Source organism: Arachis stenosperma, chromosome 6 (genome assembly GCF_014773155.1).
Source record: "Arachis stenosperma cultivar V10309 chromosome 6, arast.V10309.gnm1.PFL2, whole genome shotgun sequence".
NCBI classification, from domain to species: Eukaryota; Viridiplantae; Streptophyta; class Magnoliopsida; order Fabales; family Fabaceae; genus Arachis; species Arachis stenosperma.
Window position 1 is genome coordinate 52071921 of NC_080382.1, and position 25342 is coordinate 52097262.

At 40.4% G+C, this 25342-nt stretch overlaps 1 protein-coding gene and 1 non-coding gene across 2 annotated transcripts; both read right to left on the bottom strand.

Annotated features, from left to right (window-relative positions):
- Window positions 1–9812: 9812 nt before the first annotated feature.
- Window positions 9813–21610, bottom strand: LOC130934041 (uncharacterized). The gene is made up of 4 exons (XM_057863631.1): window positions 20721–21610; window positions 20190–20556; window positions 19659–20093; window positions 9813–10076 (listed from the first exon to the last, which is right to left on the bottom strand). Exons 1-4 carry the CDS (start codon window positions 21608–21610, stop codon window positions 9813–9815), a joined length of 1956 nt encoding a protein of 651 aa, XP_057719614.1.
- On the bottom strand, window positions 15218–15325 carry LOC130938305 (small nucleolar RNA R71). The gene has a single exon (XR_009069476.1). It is a non-coding gene; the product is annotated as a small nucleolar RNA R71 (small nucleolar RNA).
- Window positions 21611–25342: the final 3732 nt, after the last annotated feature.

Genomic DNA, 25342 nt, shown 5'->3' on the forward strand with positions numbered 1-25342 from the left:
AGAAGAAAAAAATTCGCACCCTGGAGGACGCACAGGCTGGCGTTCAACGCCAGTAAGGTGCATCTGGCCGGCGTTCAACGCCAGAACAGAGCACCATTCTGGCGCTGAACACCAGAAACAAGCAACATTCTGGCGCTGAACGCCAGGAATGTGCCCAGAGAAGAAAAGCTGGCGCTGAACGCCAGTAACAAGCATGAAACTGGCGTTCAACACCAGAAACATGCTTTACATGGGCGTTGAACGCCCAGAATGTGCACCAATGGGCGTTTAAATGCCAGAATGGTGTGCAAAGGCATTTTACATGCCTATTTGGTGCAGGGATGGAATTCCTTGACACCTCAGGATCTGTAGACCCCACAGGATCACCTCAGGATCTATGGACCCCACAGGATCCCCACCTAACATATTCCCACCTTACCTTTTAATCCTAATCACACTCTCCTATTCCCCATGCCACACTTCCCAACACTCTTCACCACTCACATCCATCCACTCTTCCCCATAAACCCCACCTACCTTCAAAAATTCAAACCAAATTCCCACCCATTCCCACCCTAAATGGCCGAATACAAACTACCCCCTCTCCCTATAAATACCCTTCCATTCTACTTCATTTTCACACAACACAACCCTTCCTTCTTCACTTAGCCTAACCTTCACCTCTCCCTCTCTACCATCTTCTCTTCTTCTTCTCCTTCTCTTCTTTCTTCTCTTGCTCGAGGGCGAGCAATATTTTAATTTTGGTGTGGTAAAAGCATAAGCTTTTTGTTTTTCCATTACCATCAATGGCACCTAAGGCCGGAGTATCCTCTAGAAAAGGAAAAGAAAAGACAAAAGCTTCCACCTCCGAGTTATGGGAGATGGAAAGATTCATCTCCAAGAGCCATCAAGACCACTTCTATGATGTTGTGGCAAAGAAGAAGGTGATCCCCGAGGTCCCTTTCAAGCTCAAGAAAAATGAGTATCCGGAGATCCGACATGAAGTCCAAAGAAGAGGTTGGGAAGTCTTAACCAACCCCATGCAACAAGTCGGAATCTTAATGGTTCAAGAGTTCTATGCCAATGCATGGATCACTAGGAACCATGATCAAAGTATGAACCCGAATCCAAAGAATTATCTCACAATGGTTCGGGGGAAATACTTAGATTTTAGTCCGGAAAATGTGAGGTTGGCGTTTCACTTGCCCATGATGCAAGAAGATGAAAGCTCCTACACTAGAAGGGTCAACTTTAATCAAAAGTTGGACCAAGTCTTTATGGACATTTGTGTGGAAGGAGCTCAGTGGAAGAGAGACTCCAAAGGCAAGCCAGTCCAACTAAGAAGGCTGGACCTCAAGCCTGTGGCTAGAGGATGGTTGGAGTTCATTCAACGCTCCATCATTCCTACTAGCAACCGATCTGAAGTTACTGTGGATCGGGCCATCATGATTCATGCCATCATGATTGGAGAGGAAGTAGAAGTTCATGAGGTCATCTCCAATGAAATCTACAAATAGCCGACAAGTCCTCACCCATGGCACGGCTAGCTTTTCCTCACCTTATTTTCCATCTGTGTTACTCAGCTGGAGTTATCATAGAAGGAGACATCCTCATTGAAGAGGATAAGCCCATCACCAAGAAGAGGATGGAGCAAGCAAGAGAAGCCCCTCACGGTTCTCAAGAGATGCATGAGGAAGCTCATCATCAAGAAATCCCTGAGATGCCTCAAGGGATGCACTTTCCTCCCAACAACTATTGGGAGCAACTCAACACCTCCTTAGAAGATTTAAACCACAATGTGGAACAATTAAGGGTGGAACATCATGAGCACTCCATCATTCTCCAAGAAATAAGAGAAGATCAAAGAGCAATGAGGGAGGAGCAACAAAGGCAAGGAAGGGACATAGAAGAGCTTAAGGACATTGTTGGACCTTCAAGAAGAAGACGCCACTAGAGGTGGACTCATTCCTTGTTCTTATTTCTTTCTGCTTTCGGTTTTTAATATTGTGTTTATCTATGTTTTGTGTCTTTATTTCATGATCATTAGTATGTAACCATGCCTTAAAGCTATGAATAAAATCCATTAATCCTTCACCTCTCTTAAATGAAAAATGTTTTAATTCAAAAGAACAAGAAGTACATGAATTTCGAATTTATCCTTGAATTTAATTTAATTATATTGATGTGGTGACAATACTTTTTGTTTTCTGAATGAATGCTTGAACAGTGCATATTTTTGATCTTGTTGTTTATGAATGTTAAAATTGTTGGCTCTTGAAAGAATGATGAACAAAGAGAAATGTTATTGATGATCTGAAAAATTATGAAATTGATTCTTGAAGCAAGAAAAAGCAGTGAAAAAGAAGAAGCTTGCGAAAAAAAATAGAAAGAAAAAGAAGGAGCAGTAGAAAAAGCCAATAGCCCTTAAAACCAAAAGGCAAGGGTAAAAAGGATCCAAGGCTTTGAGAATCAATGGATAGGAGGGCCCAAGGAAATAAAATCCAGGCCTAAGCGGCTAAATCAAGCTGTCCCTAACCATGTGCTTGTGTCATGAAGGTCCAAGTGAAAAGCTTGAGACTGAGTGGTTAAAGTCGTGATCCAAAGCAAAAGAGTGTGCTTAAGAGCTCTGGACACCACTAACTGGGGACTCTAGCAAAGCTGAGTCACAATCTGAAAAGGTTCACCCAGTCATGTGTCTGTGGCATTTATGTATCCGGTGGTAATACTGGAAAACAAAGTGCTTAGGGCCACAGCCAAGACTCATAAGTAGCTGTGTTCAAGAATTAACATGCTTAACTAGGAAAGTCAATAACATCATCCGAAATTCTAAGTTCCTAGAGAAGCCAATCATTCTGAACTTCAAAGGAAAAAGTGAGATGCCAAAACTGTTCAGAAGCAAAAAGCTACAAGTCCCGCTCATCTAATTATAATTAATATTCATTGATATTCTGGAATTTATAGTATATTCTCTTCTTTTTATCCTATTTTATTTTCAGTTGCTTGGGGACAAGCAACAATTTAAGTTTGGTGTTGTGATGAGTGGATAATTTATACGCTTTTTGGCATTGTTTTTAGGTAGTTTTTAGTAAGTTCAAGCTACTTTTAGGGATGTTTTCATTAGTTTTTATGCTAAATTCACATTTCTGGACTTTACTATGAGTTTGTGTGTTTTTCTGTGATTTCAGGTAATTTCTGGCTGAAATTGAGGGACTTGAGCAAAACTCTGAAAAAGGCTGACAAAAGGACTGCTGATGCTGTTGGAATCTGATCTCCCTGCACTCAAAATGGATTTTCTGGAGCTACAGAACTCCAACTGGCGCGCTCTCAACGGCGTTGGAAAGTAGACATCCAGGGCTTTCCAGCAATATATAATAGTCCATACTTTATTCGGAAATTGACGACATAACTTGGCGTTGAACGCCAAGTACATGCTGCCGTCTGGAGTTAAACGCCAGAAAAACGTCATGATCCGGAGTTGAACGCCCAAAACACGTCATAACTCGGAGTTCAACTCCAAGAGAAGCCTCAGCTCGTGGATTGATCAAGCTCAGCCCAAGCATACACCAAGTGGGCCCCGGAAGTGGATTTATGCATCAATTACTTACTCATGTAAACCCTAGGAGCTAGTTTATTATAAATAGAACATTTAACTATTGTGTTAGACATCTTTTGATCACTTTAGATCTAAAGAGCATCTTGGGACGCATAGTTCTCAGATCATGGGGGCTGGCCATTCGGCCATGCCTGAACCTTTTACTTATGTATTTTCAACGGTGGAGTTTCTGCACACCATAGATTAAGGGTGTAGAGCTCTGCTGTACCTCAAGTATTAATGCAATTCTATCTTCTTTTATTTTTATTCCAAGATATTCATTCGCACACAAGAACATGATGAATGTGATGATTATGTGACGCTCATCATCATTCTCACCTATGAACACACGTGATTGACAACCACCTACATTCTACATGCAACAGAGCTAGAATGTGTATCTCTTAGATTCCCCAACAGAATCTTCGTGGTATAAGCTAGATAGATGGCGGCATTCATGAGGATCCGGAAAGTCTCACCTTGTCTGTGGTATTCCGAGTAGGATCCTGGGAATCCGGAAAGTCTAACCTTGTCTGTGGTATTCCGAGTAGGATTCCGGTAATGAATGACTGTGACGTGCTTCAAACTTGCAAGTGCTGGGCGTTAGTGACAGACGCAAAAGAATCAAGGGATTCTATTCCAGTAGGAGCGGGAACCAACCAGTGATTAGCCGTGCTGTGACAGAGCGCGTGAGCGTAGTTTTCACTGCGAGGATGGGATGTAGCCTTCGGCCAGTGTGATGCCTCCAAACGATTAGCCATGCGAGTGACAGCCGCAGAGGACCATTTCCCCGAGAGGATTAAAAGTAGCCATCGTCGAACGGTGAATCCCTATACACAGCTTGCCATGGAAAGGAGTAAGAAGGATTGAGTTGAAGCAGTAGGAAAGTAGGCGTTCTTGAGCCATACAGCATCTCCATTCGCTTATCTGAAATTTCCACCAATGAATCTGCATAAGTATTCTATCCCTTTTATTATTTCTTCTTTTTATTAATTTTCGAAACCATAACCCAATTTAATCTGCTTAACTGAGATTTACAAGGTGACTATAGCTTGCTTCATACCAACAATCTCTGTGGGATCGACCCTTACTCGCGTAAGGTTTATTACTTGGACGACCCAGTACACTTGCTGGTTAGTTGAACGGAGTTATGAATTCAACTGGTGCCACAATAATGATTTCATACAAGTACAAAAGAATATGGATCACAATTTCGTCCACCAGCCCATTTCTGGCGTTTAACGCCAGCTTCTTGCCCATTCCTGGCGTTAAACGCCAGTCTGGTGCCCCTTTCTGGCATTAAACGCCCAGAATGGTGCCAGACTGGGCGTTAAACGCCCATTTGCTGTCTTCACTGGCGTTTAAACGCCAGCAAGTTTTCCTCCAGGATGTGCTATTTTTCTTTCTATTTTTCATTCTGTTTTTGCTTTTTTAATTGATTTTGTGACTTCACATGATCATCAACCTACAGAAAACATAAAATAACAAAGGGAAATAGATAAATATAACATTGGGTTGCCTCCCAACAAGCGCTTCTTTAATGTCAGTAGCTTGACAGTGGGCTCTCATGGAGCCTCACAGATACTCAGAGCAATGTTGGAACCTCCCAACACCAAACTTAGAGTTTGAATGTGGGGGTTCAACACCAAACTTAGAAGTTGGTTGTGGCCTCCCAACACCAAACTTAGAGTTTGACTGTGGGGGCTCTGTTTGGCTCTGTTTTGAGAGAAGCTCTTCATGCTTCCTCTCCATGGTAACAGAGGGATATCCTTGAGCCTTAAACACAAAGGATTCTTCATTCACTTGAATGATCAATTCTCCTCTGTCCACATCAATCACAGCCTTTGCTGTGGCTAGGAAGGGTCTGCCAAGGATGATGGATTCATCCATGCACTTCCCAGTCTCTAGGACTATGAAATCAGCAGGGATGTAATGGTCTTCAACCTTTACCAGAACATCCTCTACAAGTCCATAAGCTTGTTTTCTTGAATTGTCTACCATCTCTAGTGAGATTCTTGCAGCTTGCATCTCAAAGATCCCTAGCTTCTCTATTACAAAGAGAGGCATGAGGTTTATGCTTGACCCTAGGTCACACAGAGCCTTCTCAAAGGTCATGGTGCCTATGGTACAAGGTATTGAAAACTTCCCAGGATCCTGTCTCTTTTGAGGTAATATCTGCCCAGTCAAGTCATCCAGTTCTTTGGTGAGCAAAATAGGTTCGTTCTCCCAAGTCTCATTACCAAATAACTTGTCATTTAGCTTCATGATTGCTCCAAGGTATTTAGCAACTTGCTCTTCAGTGACATCTTCATCCTCTTCAGAGGAAGAATACTCATCAGAGCTCATGAATGGCAGAAGTAAATCCAATGGAATCTCTATGATCTCAGTGTGAGCCTCAGATTCCCATGGTTCCTCATTAGGGAACTCATTGGAGGCCAGTGGACGTCAATTGAGGTCTTCCTCAGTGGCGCTCACTGCCTCTTCCTCCTCTCCAAATTCGGCCATGTTAATAGCCTTACACTCTCCTTTTGGATTCTCCTCTGTATTGCTTGGAAGAGTACTAGGAGGGAGTTCAGTAACTTTCTTACTCAGCTGTCCCACTTGTGCCTCCAAGTTTCTAATGGAGGACCTTGTTTCAGTCATGAAACTCTGAGTGGTTTTGATTAGATCAGAGACCATGGTTGCTAAGTCAGAGTGGCTCTACTTAGAATTCTCTGTCTGTTGCTGAGAAGATGATGGAAAAGGCTTGCCATTGCTAAACCTGTTTCTTCCACCATTATTGTTGTTGAAACCTTGTTGAGGTCTCTGTTGATCCTTTCATGAGAGATTTGGATGATTTCTCCATGAAGGATTATAGGTGTTTCCATAGGGTTCTCTCATGTAATTCACCTCTTCCATTGAAGGGTTCTCAGGATCATAAGCTTCTTCTTCAGATGAAGCGTCCTTAGAACTGCCTGGTGCAGCTTGCATTCCAGACAGACTTTGAGAAATCATATTGACTTGCTGAGTCAATATTTTGTTCTGAGCCAGTATGGCATTCAGAGTATCAATCTCAAGAACTCCTTTCTTCTGATTCGTCCCATTGTTCACAGGATTCCTTTCAGAAGTGTACATGAATTGGTTATTTGCAACCATTTCAATGAGTTCTTGACCTTCTGCAGGCGTCTTCTTCAGATGAAGAGATCCTCCAGCAGAGCCGTCCAATAACATCTTGGACAGTTTAGACAGACCATCATAGAAGATACCTATGATGCTCCATTCAGAAAGCATGTCAGAGGGACACTTTCTGATCAATTGTTTGTATCTTTCCCAAGCTTCATAGAGGAATTCACCTTCCTTCTGTCTGAAGGTTTGGACTTCCACTCTAAGCTTACTCAATTTTTGAGGTGGAAAGAACTTTGCCAGGAAGGCATTGACTAGCTTTTCCCAAGAGTTCAGGCTTTCTTTAGGTTGTGAGTCCAACCATATCCTAGCTCTGTCTCTTACAGCAAAAGGGAATAGCATAAGTCTGTAGACCTCAGGGTCAACCCCATTGGTCTTGACAGTGTCAAAGATTTGCAAGAATTCAGCTAAAAACTGATGAGGATCTTCCAATGGAAGTCCATGGAACTTGCAATTCTGTTGCATTAGAGAAACTAATTGAGGCTTAAGCTAAAAGTTGTTTGCTCCAATGGCAGGGATAGAGATGCTTCTCCCATAGAAGTCGGGAGTAGGTGTAGTAAAGTCACCCAGCACCTTCCATGCATTGTTGGCATTGTTGTTGTTTTCGGCTGCCATATCTTCTTCTTTGAAGATTTCTGTTAGATCCTCTATAGAGAGTTGTGCTTTAGCTTCTCTTAGCTTCTCTGCTTTCCTACTGTCTTCATCCAATCCTTCTTACTCCTTTCCATGGCAAGTTATATGTTGGACATCACCGTTGTCAGTGGCTACAGCCCCGTCCTCTCAGTGAAAATGTTCAACGTGCTCTGTCACAGCACGGCTAATCATCTGTCGGTTCTCAATCAGGTTGGAATAGAATCCATTGATTCTTTTGCGTCTGTCACTAACGCCCAACCTTCAGGAGTTTGAACCTCGTCACAGTCATTCAATCATTGAATCCCACTCAGAATACCACAGACAAGGTTTAGATTTTCCGGATTCTCTTGAATGCCGCCATCAATTCTAGCTTATACCACGAAGATTCTGATTAAGGAATCCAAGAGATACACATTCAAGCCTTGTTTGCTTGTAGAACAGAAGTGGTTGTCAGGCACACGTTCATAAGTGAGAATGATGATGAGCGTCACATAATCATCATATTCATCATGTTCTTGGGTGCAAATGAATATCTTAGAACAAGAATAAGCTGAATTGAATAGAAGAACAATAGTAATTGCATTAATACTCGAGGTATAGCAGAGCTCCACACCTTAATCTATGGTGTGTAGAAACTCCACCGTTGAAAATACATAAGAACAAGGTTCAGGCATGGCCGTGAGGCCAGCTCCCAAAACGTGATCAAAAGACTCAAAGATCTAAAGATGAAAATATAATAGTGAAAGGTCCTATTTGTAGAGAACTAGTAGCTTAGGGTTTACAAAGATGAGTAAATGACATAAAAATCCACTTCCAGGCCCACTTGGTGTGTGCTTGGGCTGAGCATTGAAGCTTTCCTGTGTAGAGACTTTTCTTGGAGTTAAATGCCAGCTTTTGTGCCAGTTTGGGCGTTTAACTCCCATTCTTGTGCCAGTTCTGGCATTTAACGCCGGGCAGTTTTGAGCTGATTTGGAACGCTGGTTTGGGCCATCAAATCTCGGGAAACATATGGACTATTATACATTTCTGGAAAGCCCAGGATGTCTACATTCTAACGCAATTGAGAGCGCGCCAATTGGGCTTCTGTAGCTCCAGAAAATCTAGTTCGAGTGTAAGGAGGTCAGAATCCAACAGCATCTGCAGTCCTTTTCAGCCTCTGAATCAGATTTTTGCTCAGGTCCCTCAATTTCAGCCAGAAAATACCTGAAATCACAGAAAAACACACAAACTCATAATAAAGTCCAGAAAAGTGAATTTTAACTAAAAACTAATAAAAATATAATAAAAACTAACTAAAACATACTAAAAACATACTAAAAACAATGCCAAAAAGTGTATAAATTATCCGCTCATCAATAACCCCCTAAGGAAAGTCTAGAGACAGACCCGACCATAATCATAAATGTCATCACAGGCAAAGACACCCCGGGTAAATTGAAATCAGCACTCAAGAAAGATCTCAAGGTCTTGGCAGCCAAAAACCAAACTCCAACCACCACCACCGGTAAGGCGATAATATTCTCCCCCGAGGACTGCCAACAAGGCACCTCAGTGGAAGACGTCCCCTTTGTCATCTCGGCAAAGATCGGGACCGGGCTAGTCAGAAGAATATTGGTGGATACAGGAGCATATTCTAACATTCTTTTCAGAGGAGCCTTCGACAAGCTCAAACTCCGCAACGACAATCTACAGACACACCGCAACGGAGTCACTGAACTCGGAGACAACTTCCTCAAATTAGACGGTTCCATTGTCCTTCTCCTCACCATAGGGACGGCAAACTAAAGGAAGGCAATCCTATCTGGGTTCGTGGTCCTTAAAGACTCCACCGCTTACAACATCATCCTCGGAAGAAAAACAATCAACGACCTCTCTGTCGTCATTTCACCAAATACCTCCTTATGAAGTTCACAGCAGAAGATGGCTCCATCAGCACCATCTATGGAGACCGGGAAATCGCAGTAGAATGTGACAACACCAGCCTCGCCCTGCGAAAAAGATTCCGCGACGTAGCCGGCATATTTCTAGCCGACCTGGATACCCGACAAGACGGACAACCTAGGCCAAAACCAGAAGGAGACATGGAGAAACGACAAATAAGGCAAGCCAAATAAGAGTACACTTTCATCAACAGGAACCTCCCATACGACCTTAAAGAAGATCTCTCACACCTCCTAAGACAAAGCATAGATTTGTTCGCATTTACACCCGCCGATATGCTAAGAATAGATCCCGACCTAATGTCTCACCGACTAGCTGTAGATCCCAAGGCTAAGCCTGTGGCACAGAGGAGATGAAAAGTGTCCCCTGACCGAGCAATCGAGGTAAAAAAACAGGTTAAAGCCCTCCTCGAAGCAGGCTTTATCAGGGAACTGCCCTATATGACCTGGCTGGCTAACGTCATGCTAGTAAAAAAAGCTAATGGGAAATAGGGGATGTGCATCAACTACACGGACCTAAATAAAGCCTGCCCAAAAGATGCCTTCCCCCTACCAAATATTGACGGGCTAGTAGACGCTGCGTCCGGCCACAATACCTCAGCTTCATGGATGCGTATTCCGGGTACAACCAAATACCCATGCACCAACCTGACGAGGAGAAAACGGCCTTCATCACTCCTGACGGCACGTACTGCTACACAGTCATGCCCTTCGGCCTTAAAAACGCCGGAGCCACTCACCAAAGGCTCGTTAACAAAATTTTCCAAGGCCTGTCCGTGAACAAGCTAGAAGTTTACATAGATTACATGCTCACGTAGACCGAATCCGGTGACCAACCAATTAGCGACCTCAAGCTCGTAATGGATACCTTAAGGAGGCACCAAATGCAACTTAATCCGACAAAATGTGCATTCGGGATGGACGCAAGAAAATTTCTGGGGGTTCATGATCACACAATGCGGGGTAGAGGCAAACCCCGAAAAGTGTAAAGCCAACCTCAAAATGGCAAGTCCAAAAAGCCTCAAAGACATCCAGAAATTGACCGGCCGGCTGACCGCCCTATCCCGTTTTCTCGGCGCATCGGCCCAGAAGGCGATCCCATTCTTCAAACTTATGAAGAAAGGAACCCCCTTCAAATGGGACACAGAATGCGAAAAGGCATTCCAACACTTCAAAGCAGTATTGGCGGAACCCCCCGTTCTCTCCAAACCCGAGACAGGGGAGGTCCTCTACCTAAACTTATCCATAACGGAAGGAGCACTGGCCGCGGAACTGGTCCGAGAAGACAAAAATAAAGCTCAGCAACCTATCTACTTCGTAAGCAAAGTCTCTCATCAACTGCCAATTCCTTGGTCAATAAATTCCAATTAGAGGGTGAAGTTTAATTTTAGTTATATGCCACAGAAATCCTAATTACCCAAATATAAGAGGATTATATGTCACGTATTCCGTTAAATCCAGATAATTAAAAATTTAGGGGAATATGTTTTCAAGCTGTTGTTCAAGTAAAGAGCTTTTCCAAGTTATACAAGAACTCAATTAGAAATAGGGTCATACTTCCATTCCACCCAATTTCATAAAATAAAGAACGAAAATAATTCTTGAATTATATGAATCAATACATGAATTAAAATAGAAAAAATAATAAAATCAATCCATATAATAGACAGAGCTCCTAACTTTAATATTGGAGGTTTAGTTGCTCATGGTTCATAGTGAAAACTAGGATTCTCGTAAACTGTAAATTTTGAGTGAGGTAGCAGAGAAGAGAATTTTCTTTTCTCTTTTATATCTAATCCTAATTAATGTAAATTATAATTTCATAAACTAAATAATATATTTTCCTATTTTTAAAATAAAATTAAAGCTTAATCAGAATAAATAGAAGATTTCGCGTAGCTTGTTGGAGAGGCGGGGACCACTTGAATTCTTAATGACCTACGCCTAACTTGAGAGTGAACTGCGCTTTATTTGGAGTGATGCGTGAAGTGCTGCGCCTAACTCAAGCAATTGTTGTGCCTAACTTGAAGCCATACCCCCATTGCTGCGCCTTAATTGAATGGTTAGGCAAGGACATTGTGCCTAATGATGAGCGGATAATTTATACGCTTTTTGGCGTTGTTTTTAGTATATTTTAGTTAGTTTTTATTATATTTTTATTAGTTTTTAGTTAAAATTCACTTTTCTGGACTTTACTATGAGTTTGTGTGTTTTTCTGTGATTTCAGGTATTTTTTAGCTGAAATTGAGGGATCTGAGCAAAAAGCTGATTCAGAGGCTGAAAAGGACTGCAGATGCTATTGGATTCTGACCTCTCTGAACTCGAAGTGGATTTACTGGAGCTACAAAAGCCCAATTGGCACGCTCTCATTTGCATTGGACAGTAGACATCCTGGGCTTTCCAGCAATGTATAATAGTCTATACTTTGCCCGCGATTTGATGGCCCAAACAGGCGTTCCAAGTAAGCTCAAGAATTTTGGCGTTTAACGCCGGAACTGGCACAAGAATGGGAGTTAAACGCCCAAACTGGCATAAAAGCTGGCGTTTAACTCCAAGAAAAGTCTCTACACATAGAAGCTTCAATGCTCAGCCCAAGCACACACCAAGTGGGCCCGGAAGTGGATTTTTATGTAATTTACTCATCTTTGTAAACCCTAAGCTACTAGTTCTCTACAAATAGGACCTTTTGCTATTGTATTTTTTCAATCTTTTGATCACTTTAGATCTTAGGATCATCTTTGGACGTCTAGTTCTTAGATCATGGGGGCTGGCCTCTCGGCCATGCCTAGACCTTGTTCTTATGTATTTTCAACGGTGGAGTTTCTACACACCATAGATTAAGGTGTGGAGCTTGCTGTACCTCGAGTTTAATGCAATTACTATTGTTCTTCTATTCAATTCAGCTTATTCTTATTCCAAGATATTCATTCGCACTCAAGAACTTGATGAATGTGATGATTATGTGATGCTCATCATCATTCTCACTTATGAACGCGTGCCTGACAACCACTTCCGTTCTACAAGCAAACAAGGCTTGAATGTGTATCTCTTGGATTCCTTAATCAGAATCTTCGTGGTATAAGCTAGAATTGATGGCAGCATTCAAGAGAATCCGGAAGGTCTAAACCTTGTCTGTGGTATTCTGAGTAGGATTCAAGGATTGAATGACTGTGACGAGCTTCAAACTCCTGAAGGCTGGGCGTTAGTGACAGACGCAAAAGAATCACTGGATTCTATTCCAACCTGATTGAGAACCGACAGATGATTAGCCGTGCTATGACAGAGCGCGTTGAACATTTTCACTGAGAGGACGGGACTGTAGCCACTGACAACGGTGATGCCCAACATACAGCTTGCCATGGAAAGGAGTAAGAAGGATTGGACGAAGACAGTAGGAAAGCAGAGAGACGGAAGGGACAAAGCATCTCCATACGCTTATCTGAAATTCTCACCAATGAATTACATAAGTATCTCTATCTTTATTTTATGCTTTATTCATAAATCATCCATAACCATTTGAATCTGCCTGACTGAGATTTACAAGATGACCATAGCTTGCTTCATACCATCAATCTCCGTGGGATCGACCCTTACTCACGTAAGGTTTATTACTTGGACGACCAAGTGCACTTGCTGGTTAGTTGTGCGAAGTTGTGATAAAGAGTTGAGATTGCAATTGAGCGTACCATGTTGATGGCGCCATTGATGATCACAATTTCGTGCACCAAGTTTTTGGCGCCGTTGCCGGGGAATTAAATGTCCTAACTACAGTTTCGCATTTGTTCCCTGCAATAACAGTGCCAAGTTTTGATCCGGCAACAACACCAAGTTTTTGGCGCCGTTGCCGGGGATTGTTTGAGTTTGGACAACTGACGGTTCATCTTGTTGCTTAGCTTAGGTATTTTTCTTAAGAGTTCTTAAGAATGAATTCTAGTGTTTCAAAGTGATGTTCTTATCACCACCAAAGCTGATTGATTCTCATCAATTTAGCTCTTGAATGTAATGTCCTGCTGAAGCTTGGCTAGCCATGTCTAATTTCTTTAGACTAAAGCTTTAGACTAACATTGCATGATTCCTGGAATTCTCATTAAGAATTTTGATATCCTTATTTTCTTTTTCACTCAATTTTCAAAAAAAAATCCAAAAAAATTTATAAAATCTTAAAACCAAAAATATTTTTGTTTCTTGTTGAGTCTAGTGTCTCATTTTAAGTTTGGTGTCAATTGCATGTTTCTATTCTTCTTGCATTTTTCGAATTCATTCATGTGTCTTCATTAATATTTAAGTTGTTCTTGATGATTTCCTTGCTCTGATCTTTAAATTCTCTTGTCTTGAGTGTTTTGTTGTTTCTCATATGCATTCTCATTCTGTTAGTGACAATAGTATACAAACTTCTAAGTTTGGTGTCTTGCATGCATTATTTATTTGATTTTAGTTGCATTTTGATTATTCCTCATCATTAAAAAATTCAAAAAAAATTTTAATTTGTGTCTTTTCAAGTCAATAATACAGAGAATTGAAGATTCAGAACATACAGCAGAGGAATTACACAGAAAAAGCTGGGCGTTCAAAACGCCCAGTTAGGAAGGAAAACTGGCGTTTAACCCCAAAAGGGGTGAGTTTTGGGCGTTAAACGCCAAAATGGATATCATTCTGGGCGTTTAACACCAGGATGGCACAAGAGGGAAGATTTTGTTTTTAATTCAAATTTTTTTCAAGTTTTCATAATTTTTCAAAATCAAATCTTTTTCAAATCATATCTTTTCAATCATATATTTTCAAAATCAATTTCTTTCCATTTTCAAAAATACTTGCTAACAATTAATGATTTGATTCAACATTTCAATTATGTTGCCTTTTCTGTTGAGAAAGGTTTAATGTCTGAATCATATCTTTTAAATTTCTTGTTAGCCAAGTCATTAATTTTCAAAATCAAATCTTTTTAAATTGTTTTTCAAATCATATCTTCTCAATCATATCTTTTTAAAACCATAACTTTTCAATCATATCTCTTAATCATATCTTTTTCAAAATAGTTTTCAATCATATCTTTTTTATTTCTAATTTCAAAATCTTTTTCAAAAATCACTTTATTTCTTTCAATTTTAATTTTCGAAAATCATTCTTCAATTTTTCAAAATGCTTTTAAAATCTTTTTAATTTATTTTCGAAAATTCTTCCCCTCTTCTCACATCCTTCTATTTATGGACTAACAATCCTCCTCAATGCACAATTCGAACTCTATCCCTCTTGATAAGTTCGAATTCTTCTACCTCTTCCTTCTATTTTTCTTTTCCTCTGACACCTCAAGGAATCTCTATATTGTGACATAGAGGATTTCATACTTTCTTGTTCTCTTCTCTTTTATATGAGCAGGAGCAAAGACAAAAGCATTCTTGTTGAGGCTGACCCTGAACCTGAAAGGACCGTGAAGCGAAAGCTAAGAGAAGCTAAAGCACAACTCTTTGTAGAGGACCTAACAGAAATCTTCAAAGAAAAAGAAGACATGGCAGCCGAAAACAACAACAATGCCAACAATGCAAGGAAGGTGCTGAGTGACTTTACTGCACCTACTCCCGACTTCTATGGGAGAAGCATCTCTATCCCTGCCATTGGAGCAAACAACTTTTAGCTTAAGCCTCAATTAGTTTCTCTAATGCAACAGAATTGCAAGTTTCATGGACTTCCATTGGAAGATCCTCATCAGTGTTTAGCTGAATTCTTGTAAATCTGTGACACTGTCAAGACCAATGGGGTTGACCCTGAGGTCTACAGACTTATGCTATTCCCTTTTGCTGTAAGAGACAGAGCTAGGATATGGTTGGACTCACAACCTAAAGAAAGCCTGAACTCTTGGTAAAAGCTAGTCAATGCCTTCTTGGCAAATTTCTTTCCACCTCAAAAATTGAGTAAGCTTAGAGTGGAAGTCCAAACCTTCAAACAGAAGGAAGGTGAATCCCTCTATGAAGCTTGGGAAAGATACAAACAATTGATCAGAAAGTGTCCCTCTGACATGCTTTCTGAATGGAGCATCATAGGTATCTTCTATGATGGTCTGTCTGAACTGTCCAAGATGTCATTGGACGGCTCTGCTGGAGGATCTCTTCATCTGAAGAAGACGCCTGCAGAAGCTCAAGAACTCATTGAAATGGTTGCAAATAACCAATTCATGTACACTTCTGAAAGGAATCTTGTGAACAATGGGACGAATCAAAAGAAATGAGTTCTTGAGATTGATACTCTGAATGCAATATTGGCTCAGAACAAAATAGTGACTCAGCAAGTCAATATGATTTCTCAAAGTCTGTCTGGAATGCAAGCTGCACCAGGCAGTTCTAAGGATGCTTCATCTGAAGAAGAAGCTTATGATCCTGAGAACCCTTCAATGGAAGAGGTGAATTACATGGGAGAACCCTATGGAAACACCTATAATTCTTCATGGAGAAATCATCCAAATCTCTCATGAAAAGATCAACAGAGACCTCAACAAGGTTTCAACAACAATAATGGTGGAAGAAACAGGTTTAGCAATGGCAAGCCTTTTCCATCATCTTCTCAGCAACAGACAGAGAATTCTAGGTAGAGCCACTCTGACTTAGCAACCATGGTCTCTGATCTAATCAAAACCACTCAAAGTTTCATGATTGAAACAAGGTCCTCCATTAGAAACTTGGAGGCACAAGTGGGTCAGCTGAGTAAGAAAGTTACTGAACTCCCTCCTAGTACTCTTCCAAGCAATACAGAAGAGAATCCAAAAGGAGAGTGTAAGGCCATTAACATGGCCGAATTTGGAGAGGAGGAAGAGGCAGTGAGCGCCACTGAGGAAGACCTCAATAGACGTCCACTGGCCTCCAATGAGTTGCCTAATGAGGAACCATGGGAATCTGAGGCTCACACTGAGACCATAGAGATTCCATTGGATTTACTTCTGCCATTCATGAGCTCTGATGAGTATTCTTCCTCTGAAGAGGATGAAGATGTCACTGAAGAGCAAGTTGCTAAATACCTTGGAGCAATCATGAAGCTAAATGACAAGTTATTTGGTAATGATACTTGGGAGAACGAACCTATTTTGCTCACCAAAGAACTGGATGACTTGACTGGGCAGAGATTACCTCAAAAGAGACAGGATCCTGGGAAGTTCTCAGTACCTTGTACCATAGGCACCATGACCTTTAAGAAGGCTCTGTGTGACTTAGGGTCAAGCATAAACCTCATGCCTCTCTCTGTAATGGAGAAGCTAGGATCTTTAAGGTACAAGCTGCAAGAATCTCACTAGAGATGGCGGACAATTCCAGAAAACAAGCTTATGGACTTGTAGAGGATGTTTTGGTGAAGGTTGAAGACCATTACATCCCTACTGATTTCATAGTCCTAGAGACTGGGAAATACATGGATGAATCCATCATCCTTGGCAGACCCTTCCTAGCCACAGCAAAGGCTGTGATTGATGTGGACAGAGGAGAATTGATCATTCAAGTGAATGAAGAATCCTTTGTGTTTAAGGCTCAAGGATATCCTTCTGGACTCATGGAGAGGAAGCATGAAGAGCTTCTCTCAAAACAAAGCCAAACAGAGCCCCCACAGTCAAACTCTAAGTTTGGTGTTGGGAGGCCACAACTAAATTCTAAGTTTGGTGTTGAACCCCCACATTCAAACTCTAAGTTTGGTGTTGGGAGGTTCCAACATTGCTCTGAACATCTGTGAGGCTCCATGAGAGCCCACTGTCAAGCTACTGACATTAAAGAAGCGCTTGTTGGGAGGTAACCCAATGTTATATTTATCTATTTTTCTTTGTTATTTTATGTTTTCTGTAGGTTGATGATCATGGGAAGTCACAAAATCAATTGAAAAAGGAAAAAACAGAATGAAAAACAGAAAGAAAAATAGCACACCCTGGAGGAAAACCTTGCTGGCGTTAAGCGCCAGTAAGGGCAGCAAATGGGTGTTTAACGCCCAGTCTGGCACCATTCTGGGCGTTTAACGCCAGAAAAGGGCACCAGACTGGCGTTTAACGCCAAGAATGGGCATCAAGCTGGCTTTAAACGCCAGAAATGGGCACCAGCCCGACATTTAACGCCAGGATTGGCAGAAAGAGCAATTTTTCTCGCCACTTGGTGCAGGGATGAATTATCCTTGATACCTCAGGATCTGTGGACCCCACAGGATTCCCACCTACCCCACCACTCTCTCTCTTCTTCACCCATTCACCAATCACCTCAACACCTCTTCCCTAAAAACCCCTCACCTATCAAATCCTACCATTCTCTTCACCACTCACATCCATCCTTCATAAAACCCCACCTACCTTACCATTCAAATTCAAACCACTTTCCCTCCCTAACCCACCCATACATGGCCGCACTATACACCCCTCTCCACTCCTATATAAACCTATCTTCACTCCTTCATTTTCACACAACCTAAACACTACTTCTCCCACTTGGCCGAACCACAAAGCCCCCTCCATCTCCTCTATTTTCTTCTTCTTCTACTCTCTTCTTTCTTCTTTTGCTCGAGGACGAGCAAACCTTCTAAGTTTAGTGTGGTAAAAGCATTGCTTTTTGTTTTTCCATAACCATTTATGGCACCTAAGGCCGGAGAAACCGCTAGAAAGAGGAAAGGGAAGGCAAAAGCTTCCACCTCCGAGTCATGGGAGATGGAGAGATTCATCTCAAGGGTGCATCAAGACCACTTCTATGAAGTTGTGGCCATGAAGAAGGTGATCCCCGAGGTCCCTTTCAAACTCAAAAAGAGTGAATATCTGGAGATCTGACATGAGATCCGAAGAAGAGGTTGGGAAGTTCTTACCAACCCCATTCAACAAGTAGGAATCTTAATGGGTCAAGAGTTCTATGCCAATGCATGGATCACCAAGAATCATGATCAAAGTGTGAACCCGGACCCAAAGAATTGGCTTACAATGGTTCGGGGGAAATGCTTAGATTTTAGTTCGGAAAATGTAAGGTTGGCATTCAACTTGCCCATGATGCAAGGAGATAAACACCCTTACACTAGAAGGGTCAACTTTGATCAAAGGTTGGACCAAGTCCTCATAGACATTTGTGAAGAGGGTGCTCAATGGAAGAGAGATTCAAGAGGAAAGCCGGTTCAACTGAGAAGGCATGACCTCAAGCCCATGGCTAGGGGATGGTTGGAGTTTATCCAATGCTCAATCATTCCCACTAGCAACCGGTCCGAAGTTACTATAGACCGGGCTATCATGATTCATAGCATCATGATTGGAGAGGAAGTAGAAGTTCATGAGGTTATAGCCCAAGAACTTTATAAGATGGCGGACAAGTCCTCTACCTTGGCAAGGTTAGCCTTTCCTCATCTTATTTGTCACCTCTGTTATTCAGTTGGAATTGACATAGAGGGAGACATCCTCATTGATGAGGACAAGCCCATCACTAAGAAAAGGATGGAGCAAACAAGAGATCCCACTCATCATGAAATCCCTGAGATGCCTCAAGGGATGCACTTTCCTCCACAAAACTATTGGGAGCAAATCAACACCTCTCTAGGAGAATTGAGTTCCAACATGGAACAACTAAGGGTGGAGCACCAAGAACATTCCATCCTCCTCCATGAAATTAGAGAAGATCAAAGAATCATGAGAGATGAGCAACAAAGGCAAGGAAGAGACATTGAGGAGCTCAAACACTCCATAAGATCTTCAAGAGGAAGAACAAGCCGCCATCACTAAGGTGGACCCGTTCTTTAATCTCCTTGTTCTTTATTTTTCTGTTTTTAGAAAAATCATGCTTATTTTTATCTATGTTTGTGTATTATGATCATTAGTGTCTTAGTGTCTATGCCTTAAAGTTATGAATGTCCTATGAATCCATCACCTTTCTTAAATGAAAAATATTCTTAATTGAAAAGGAGAAGAATTGCATGAATTTTGAATTTTATAACAGATTAATTATTTTGATATAGTGGCAATCAAGGTTGTCAAACTCGCGAGTCTAGGTAAACTCGTGGAGCTGACCTAGACTCGACTCGTAGACTCGTACGAGTTTACCTGTTATACATTTTAAAAAAAAAAAAAAATATATATATATATATATATATATATATATATATATATATATATATATATATATCATGTATAATATATATTTACTCAGATATAGACATTCAAACCTAACAATACAACAAGTACTTTGGATCACACATTTAAATCCTTCACAAGTATTTATCTAGTTCAACATAAAACACACAATTACACAATCAAAGGTTCATAAGACATAACCAAAACACAAAAGAAAACAACAAAGCAACAATTAAATTTCTAATAAACTCTAAAACTCAAATCCTCCAATATCTTCATCTTCCATGGCATCAACATCATCATCTTCACCATCTTCATCAGAAACATCATTTCTTTCAGCCTCAGGTTCAACACGGCCAACAAAATCTTCATCATCATTCACATGTTCATCTTCTTCCTCGATTAAATTTTGTTGTGAATCCCCAATAAACTCATTCTCACCTCCCTTACCCATGTTGAATTCGTTACTATTCATACCTGGAATAGCAAATTCATTACTATTTGGATCATCATTAGTATTGTCATTCATTGGCAAGTGAGAATGCTCAACACTTTCAGCAATATTTTCATTAACATCCTCAGTTATCCACTCATCATCAGAATGCACTGCATCAAATTCAAGTTCTGGAGTTTTTCTAATTTGCTTGCCCTTTAACTTCAAATTATACATCACATACACTAAATCATTCATTTTCTTTTGATGCAACCGATTTCTTCTCTTTGTATGAACCTACAAACATATAGTGCCAATAGTTAACAAAAATACAAAAATTAAAATTAAAATAAATAATGAATAGTTCTAAGGAAGTAAGGAATAAGGAATTGCCATTTTAAATGCACTCCAATTACGCTCATAACCAGATGAACTACAAGTTAAGCTTAGAACTCGGATAGCAAACTTCTTTAGTTCTGGACAACTATCTCTATAGAAGTCCCACCACTCAGCAGGTAGCATGGTCTTCCTACTACTCTTTGCAGTTTCATTACCAAAGAGGCCTCTAGCATAATGAAAGTCAGGAAGCTGTAGACCAACCTTTTTCCTTTCTTCCTGGTTAGGAACCAATTTTTTCAAACAACTATATAGACCAATCTTAATGTCAGCATCATCAACCATGAAATTTGGTTCATAGTGATAATGAGGATTAAGATAATACGCATCTGCATGCAATGGTCTATGCAATTGAATTTTCCACCTTCCATCAATAATTTCCCATATAGGTTCATACTAAAAATAACAATGCAAATGAATAAAAATAAGAAAATTAAATAAATAAATGAATATAAGAAGAAAACATGGTAACATGATACATTGATAATCAAATATTAAAGCTTTCAATTAGTCAAGACTCAAGATTACCTTTTTTTAACACAACCGAAGTTAGTCTTGATTGTTTCTTTGGCGTTTCTCATGCCTTCAAAGATGAAACCCATGGCTGGTTTTTCATCTGAATCAACCAAGCGAAGGACTGTAATGAGAGGAGCAGCAGCCTTGAGGCATATGACAATATTCTTCCATAGCCTACTATCCAAGGCCATGTTTTGGACTCTTATTCCTTCAGGCGTTGATGCAACCTTAGTTGTCTTCCAATCAGCAGAAGTAAACATAGTCATCAATGGTCCTTTATTATCATGAAGACAAGTGAGAGTCAAATAGGCAGTGGCGAATCTTGTGGCACTTGGCCGAACCAAGTCCTTTCCCTTTGTAAAATTCCTCAACATGCTAATGAGCATACTCCGAGAGTAGATAAAAGTGGTGATTTTTCGTCCCTTTTTTATGGTTGTTTCATGCACCTTTAGCTTCTTTTCAAAATCCTCCAATATCAAATCTATGCAGTGTGCAGCACATGGTGTCCAATACAAACTTTTTCTAGTCTCCATCATTCTTTCTCCAGCAGCCTTATAATTAGCAGCATTATCTGTAACAATTTGGACTACATTCTCTTCACCAACAAATTCTATGGCATCTTCTAGCATTTTGACAACTTTATCCGTTGTTTTCGAGATGTCAGAAGTGTCCAATGAATAAAGAAAAACTGTTCCTTTAGGGCTGTTCACCAAGAAATTACAAATACTACGCCTTTTTTTATCAGTCCATCCATCTGACATGATTGAACAACCAGTTCTCTTCCACTCTGCTTTAAATTCAGTAAGCATTTCATCAACATTGTTCACTGCTTTTTTTAATTGGGTTTCTCTTAACTCATGGTAAGAAGGGGGTTTGTAGCCAATTCCATATCTCTCAACCATCTCACAAAACTTTAAAAATTGGGATTCTTAATAACATTGAAAGGAATAGCACTTGTATAGAAAAATATGGCACATTGTTGATCACATTGTTCCTTTAGATCCTTCTTCATCATTTGATTTATTGTTGATTGAACTTGAGCCCCTTTTCCTTTTGTGACAAAGTTGCGAATATCTTTCCCCTTTTGTTGAGAATTGTCCTTCTCCTTTTCTATTTGTTCAGGATAATCCTCATCATCACCGAATCTTCTCTTCTTCAATGATGCTTCTTTAGCCTCCACACAGACTTTCAACATCACAGCCTTCACTCCTTCAGGTACTGAAGCACAAGGCTCTGAATCCTCTTTAGTACCGGCAACATGATGCTTGAATCTATAAATCCCTCCGCTTATAGTCTTTGAGCAATAATTACACTTCACTTTTTTACCATTACCTTGAACATCAATCCCATGTTTCCATCCTATATCACTTCTATTTCCAATTGCATTTTTTCTCCTAGAAACAGCAGGTGTAGTTCTAGAAATACTAGGAATCGAAGACCCTGTCCCTGAACCAACATTCTCAGACATTTTATATTTTTATCCCTAAAAATCAACAACCCAAACAACAAATTCAGATTCAGATTATCTACTAACTAAATTCAGATTCAGATTATCCACTAACTAAATTCATAACTAACACTAGTTTCAGCTACACTTACAACAATAATGTTTAAAAGATGAAAAATTTTCAGCATCATAAGACTTAATCAATAATCATCACTCCAAATGCAGTACAACAAGCAATACTTTTGTGATTCGAAATAATATACCACCCAGTTAACCCAAAAGTCCATTCTCATTGTCATATGAACCCCCTTTGAGGTCATCAATATGATCAAGCACAAACAAATTAAAACAATGGCAACCAGAGTCAACCACTAATACTCCAATACTCAGTTTATCACACAACAGATACATTTTCATTTAAACTAACAATTCATACTTCAGACTTTCAATTAAACTAACACAGTAAGTCAGTAACACTAACTAACAATTCAGACTTCAGAGTTTCAATTCACTAATTCAGACTTCAGAATTTCAGTAAACTAAAGACTAAACATAACTACATAACAGAGGCAGAAAACAAAAGAAAAAAATATATAGCAGAAGCACTATCCACACATTTTAACCATGATTGAAGCATGAAGCATGAAGTATAGATTACAGAAGCAGGCAAGCAGCATCAGTTTTTTTTCACACATTAATTTTTTTTCAACAGATCAAACGCAGATCAGGGTCTTAATAAATTTGTAGAATTGAATAATTGCAACCAAAATTGTTAGCATTTGAATTAGTTTAACAAAATTACCTTGGAGATGGACATACTTTATCACTTGAAGCAGATCGGCAGTGCTTCAGTGAAGAAAAACAGAACAAGGCCGACGAGGGCAGAACAGGGGAGGGGAGGTGAACGGCGTGGTGGACTGGTGGTGGGCTCTAGCACTGTGCGACTCTGCGTGGTGGTGGCCTGGTGGGCTCTACAAGACTGCGACTCTGCGTGGTGGTCCTTCACTAGGCTCTGCGACGCTGCGTGGGTAAGCGGTGGGGACGAGGGATGAGGCGAGGGGAGGTGAGAAGGCGAGGGTCCGTCTGGACTCTGGCGTCCGGCCTCTGCGTGGCGGCGCAGACAACGCCGCCGTTAGATGGTGGAGGGTGTGACGAATGAGGCTGGCCGTGAGGGTTTGGTTGAGGGAGTCACTAGGGTTTCAAACTTTAGTTCACTCCTTCATTAGTGGGTGTGGGTTTAGGTTGCGGGTTTGGGTTAGCCACTTCTGTAGGGTTTTTTTCTAGGCCAAAACGACGCCGTTTTGGAGATAATGGGCAACGAAATTAAACTTGCTGACTCGCTAGCAAACTCGCGAGTTTGCACGATTTTATCCGAGTCTAGCCGAGTCAACCCGAGTCTACCCAAAAATGAGTTTATGTCCGAGTCAACTCGATTCCACTACTTAAACTCGTAAACTCGTACGAGTTTACGAGTTAACTCACGAGTTTGACAACCATGGTGGCAATACTTTGACTTCTGAATGTATGCTTAAACAGTGCATAAGTCTTTTGAATTTGTTGTTCATGAATGTTGGCTCTTGAAAGAATGATGAAAAAGGAGACATGTTACTGAGGATCTAAAAAATCATAAAAAATGATTCTTGAAGCAAGAAAAAGCAGTGAATATTAAAAAAACGAAAAAAAAGAAAGGAAAAAAAAAGAAAAAAATAATAAAGTCGTGATCCAAGGCAAAAAGAGTGTGCTTAAGAACCCTGGACACCTCTAATTGGGGACTCTAGCAAAGCTGAGTCACAATCTGAAAAGGTTCACCCAGTTATGTGTCTGTGGCATGTATGTATCCGGTGGTAATACTGGAAGACAGAATGCTTTGGGCCACAGCCAAGACTCACAAAGTAGCTGTGTTCAAGAATCATCATACTTAACTAGGAGAATCAATAACACTATCTGGATTCTGAGTTCCTATAGAAGCCAATCATTCTGAATTTCAAAGGATAGAGTGAGATGCCAAAACTGTTCAGAGGCAAAAAGCTAAAAGCCCCGCTCATCTAATTAATACTGATCTTCATAGATGTTTTTGGAATTCATTGCATATTCTCTTCTTTTTATCTTATTTGATTTTCAGTTGCTTGGGGACAAGCAACAATTTAAGTTTGGTGTTGTGATGAGCGAATAATTTATATGCTTTTTGGCATTGTTTTTAGTATGTTTTTAGTATGTTTTAGTTAGTTTTTATTATATTTTTATTAGTTTTTAGTTAAAATTCACTTTTCTGGACTTTACTATGAGTTTGTGTATTTTTCTGTGATTTCAGGTATTTTCTGGCTGAAATTGAGGGACCTGAGCAAAAATCTGATTCAGAGGCTGAAAAGGACTGCAGATGCTGTTGGATTCTGACCTTCTTCCACTTGAAGTAAATTTTCTTGAGCTACAAAAGCCCAATTGGCGCGCTCTCAATTGCGTTGGAAAGTAGACATCCTGGGCTTTTCAGCAATGTATAATAGTCCATACTTTGCCTGAGATTTGATGGCCCAAATCGGCATTCCAAATTAGCTCAAAACTGCCCGGCGTTAAACGCCGGAACTGGCACAAGAATGGGAGTTAAACGCCCAAACTGACACAAAAGCTGGCGTTTAACTCCAAGAAAAGTCTCTACACATGAAAGCTTCAATGCTCTGTCCAAGCACACACCAAGTGGGCCCGGAAGTGGATTTTTATGTAATTTACTCATCTTTGTAAACCCTAAGCTACTAGTTCTCTACAAATAGGACCTTTCACTATTATATTTTCATCTTTAGATCTTTGAGTCTTTTGATCATGTTTTGGGGGCTGGCCTCACAGCCATGCCTGAACCTTGTTCTTATGTATTTTCAACGGTGGAGTTTCTACACACCATAGATTAAGGTGTGGAGCTCTGCTGTACCTCGAGTATTAATGCAATTACTATTGTTCTTCTATTCAGTTCAGCTTATTCTTGTTCTAAGATATTCATTTGCACCCAAGAACATGATGAATGTGATGATTATGTGACGCTCATCATCATTCTCACTTATGAACGCGTGCCTGACAACCACTTCCGTTCTACAAGCAAACAAGGCTTGAATGTGTATCTCTTGGATTCCTTAATCAGAATCTTCGTGGTATAAGCTAGAATTGATGGCGGCATTCAAGAGAATTCGGAAGGTCTAAA

What these genes read in the sequence shown, in the direction of transcription:
- LOC130934041 (XM_057863631.1), bottom strand. Translation starts at nt 21,610, where the DNA reads ATGGTTGAGAGATATGGAATTGGCTACAAACCCCCTTCTTACCATGAG. An exon ending in TTCGGTTGTGTTAAAAAAAG is followed by an intron (nt 20,557 to 20,720) that starts GTAATCTTGAGT and finishes TATTGATGGAAG; the next exon opens with GTGGAAAATTCAATTGCATA. An exon ending in AAGATGGTGAAGATGATGAT is followed by an intron (nt 10,077 to 19,658) that starts GTTGATGCCATG and finishes GTTCACGGACAG; the next exon opens with GCCTTGGAAAATTTTGTTAA.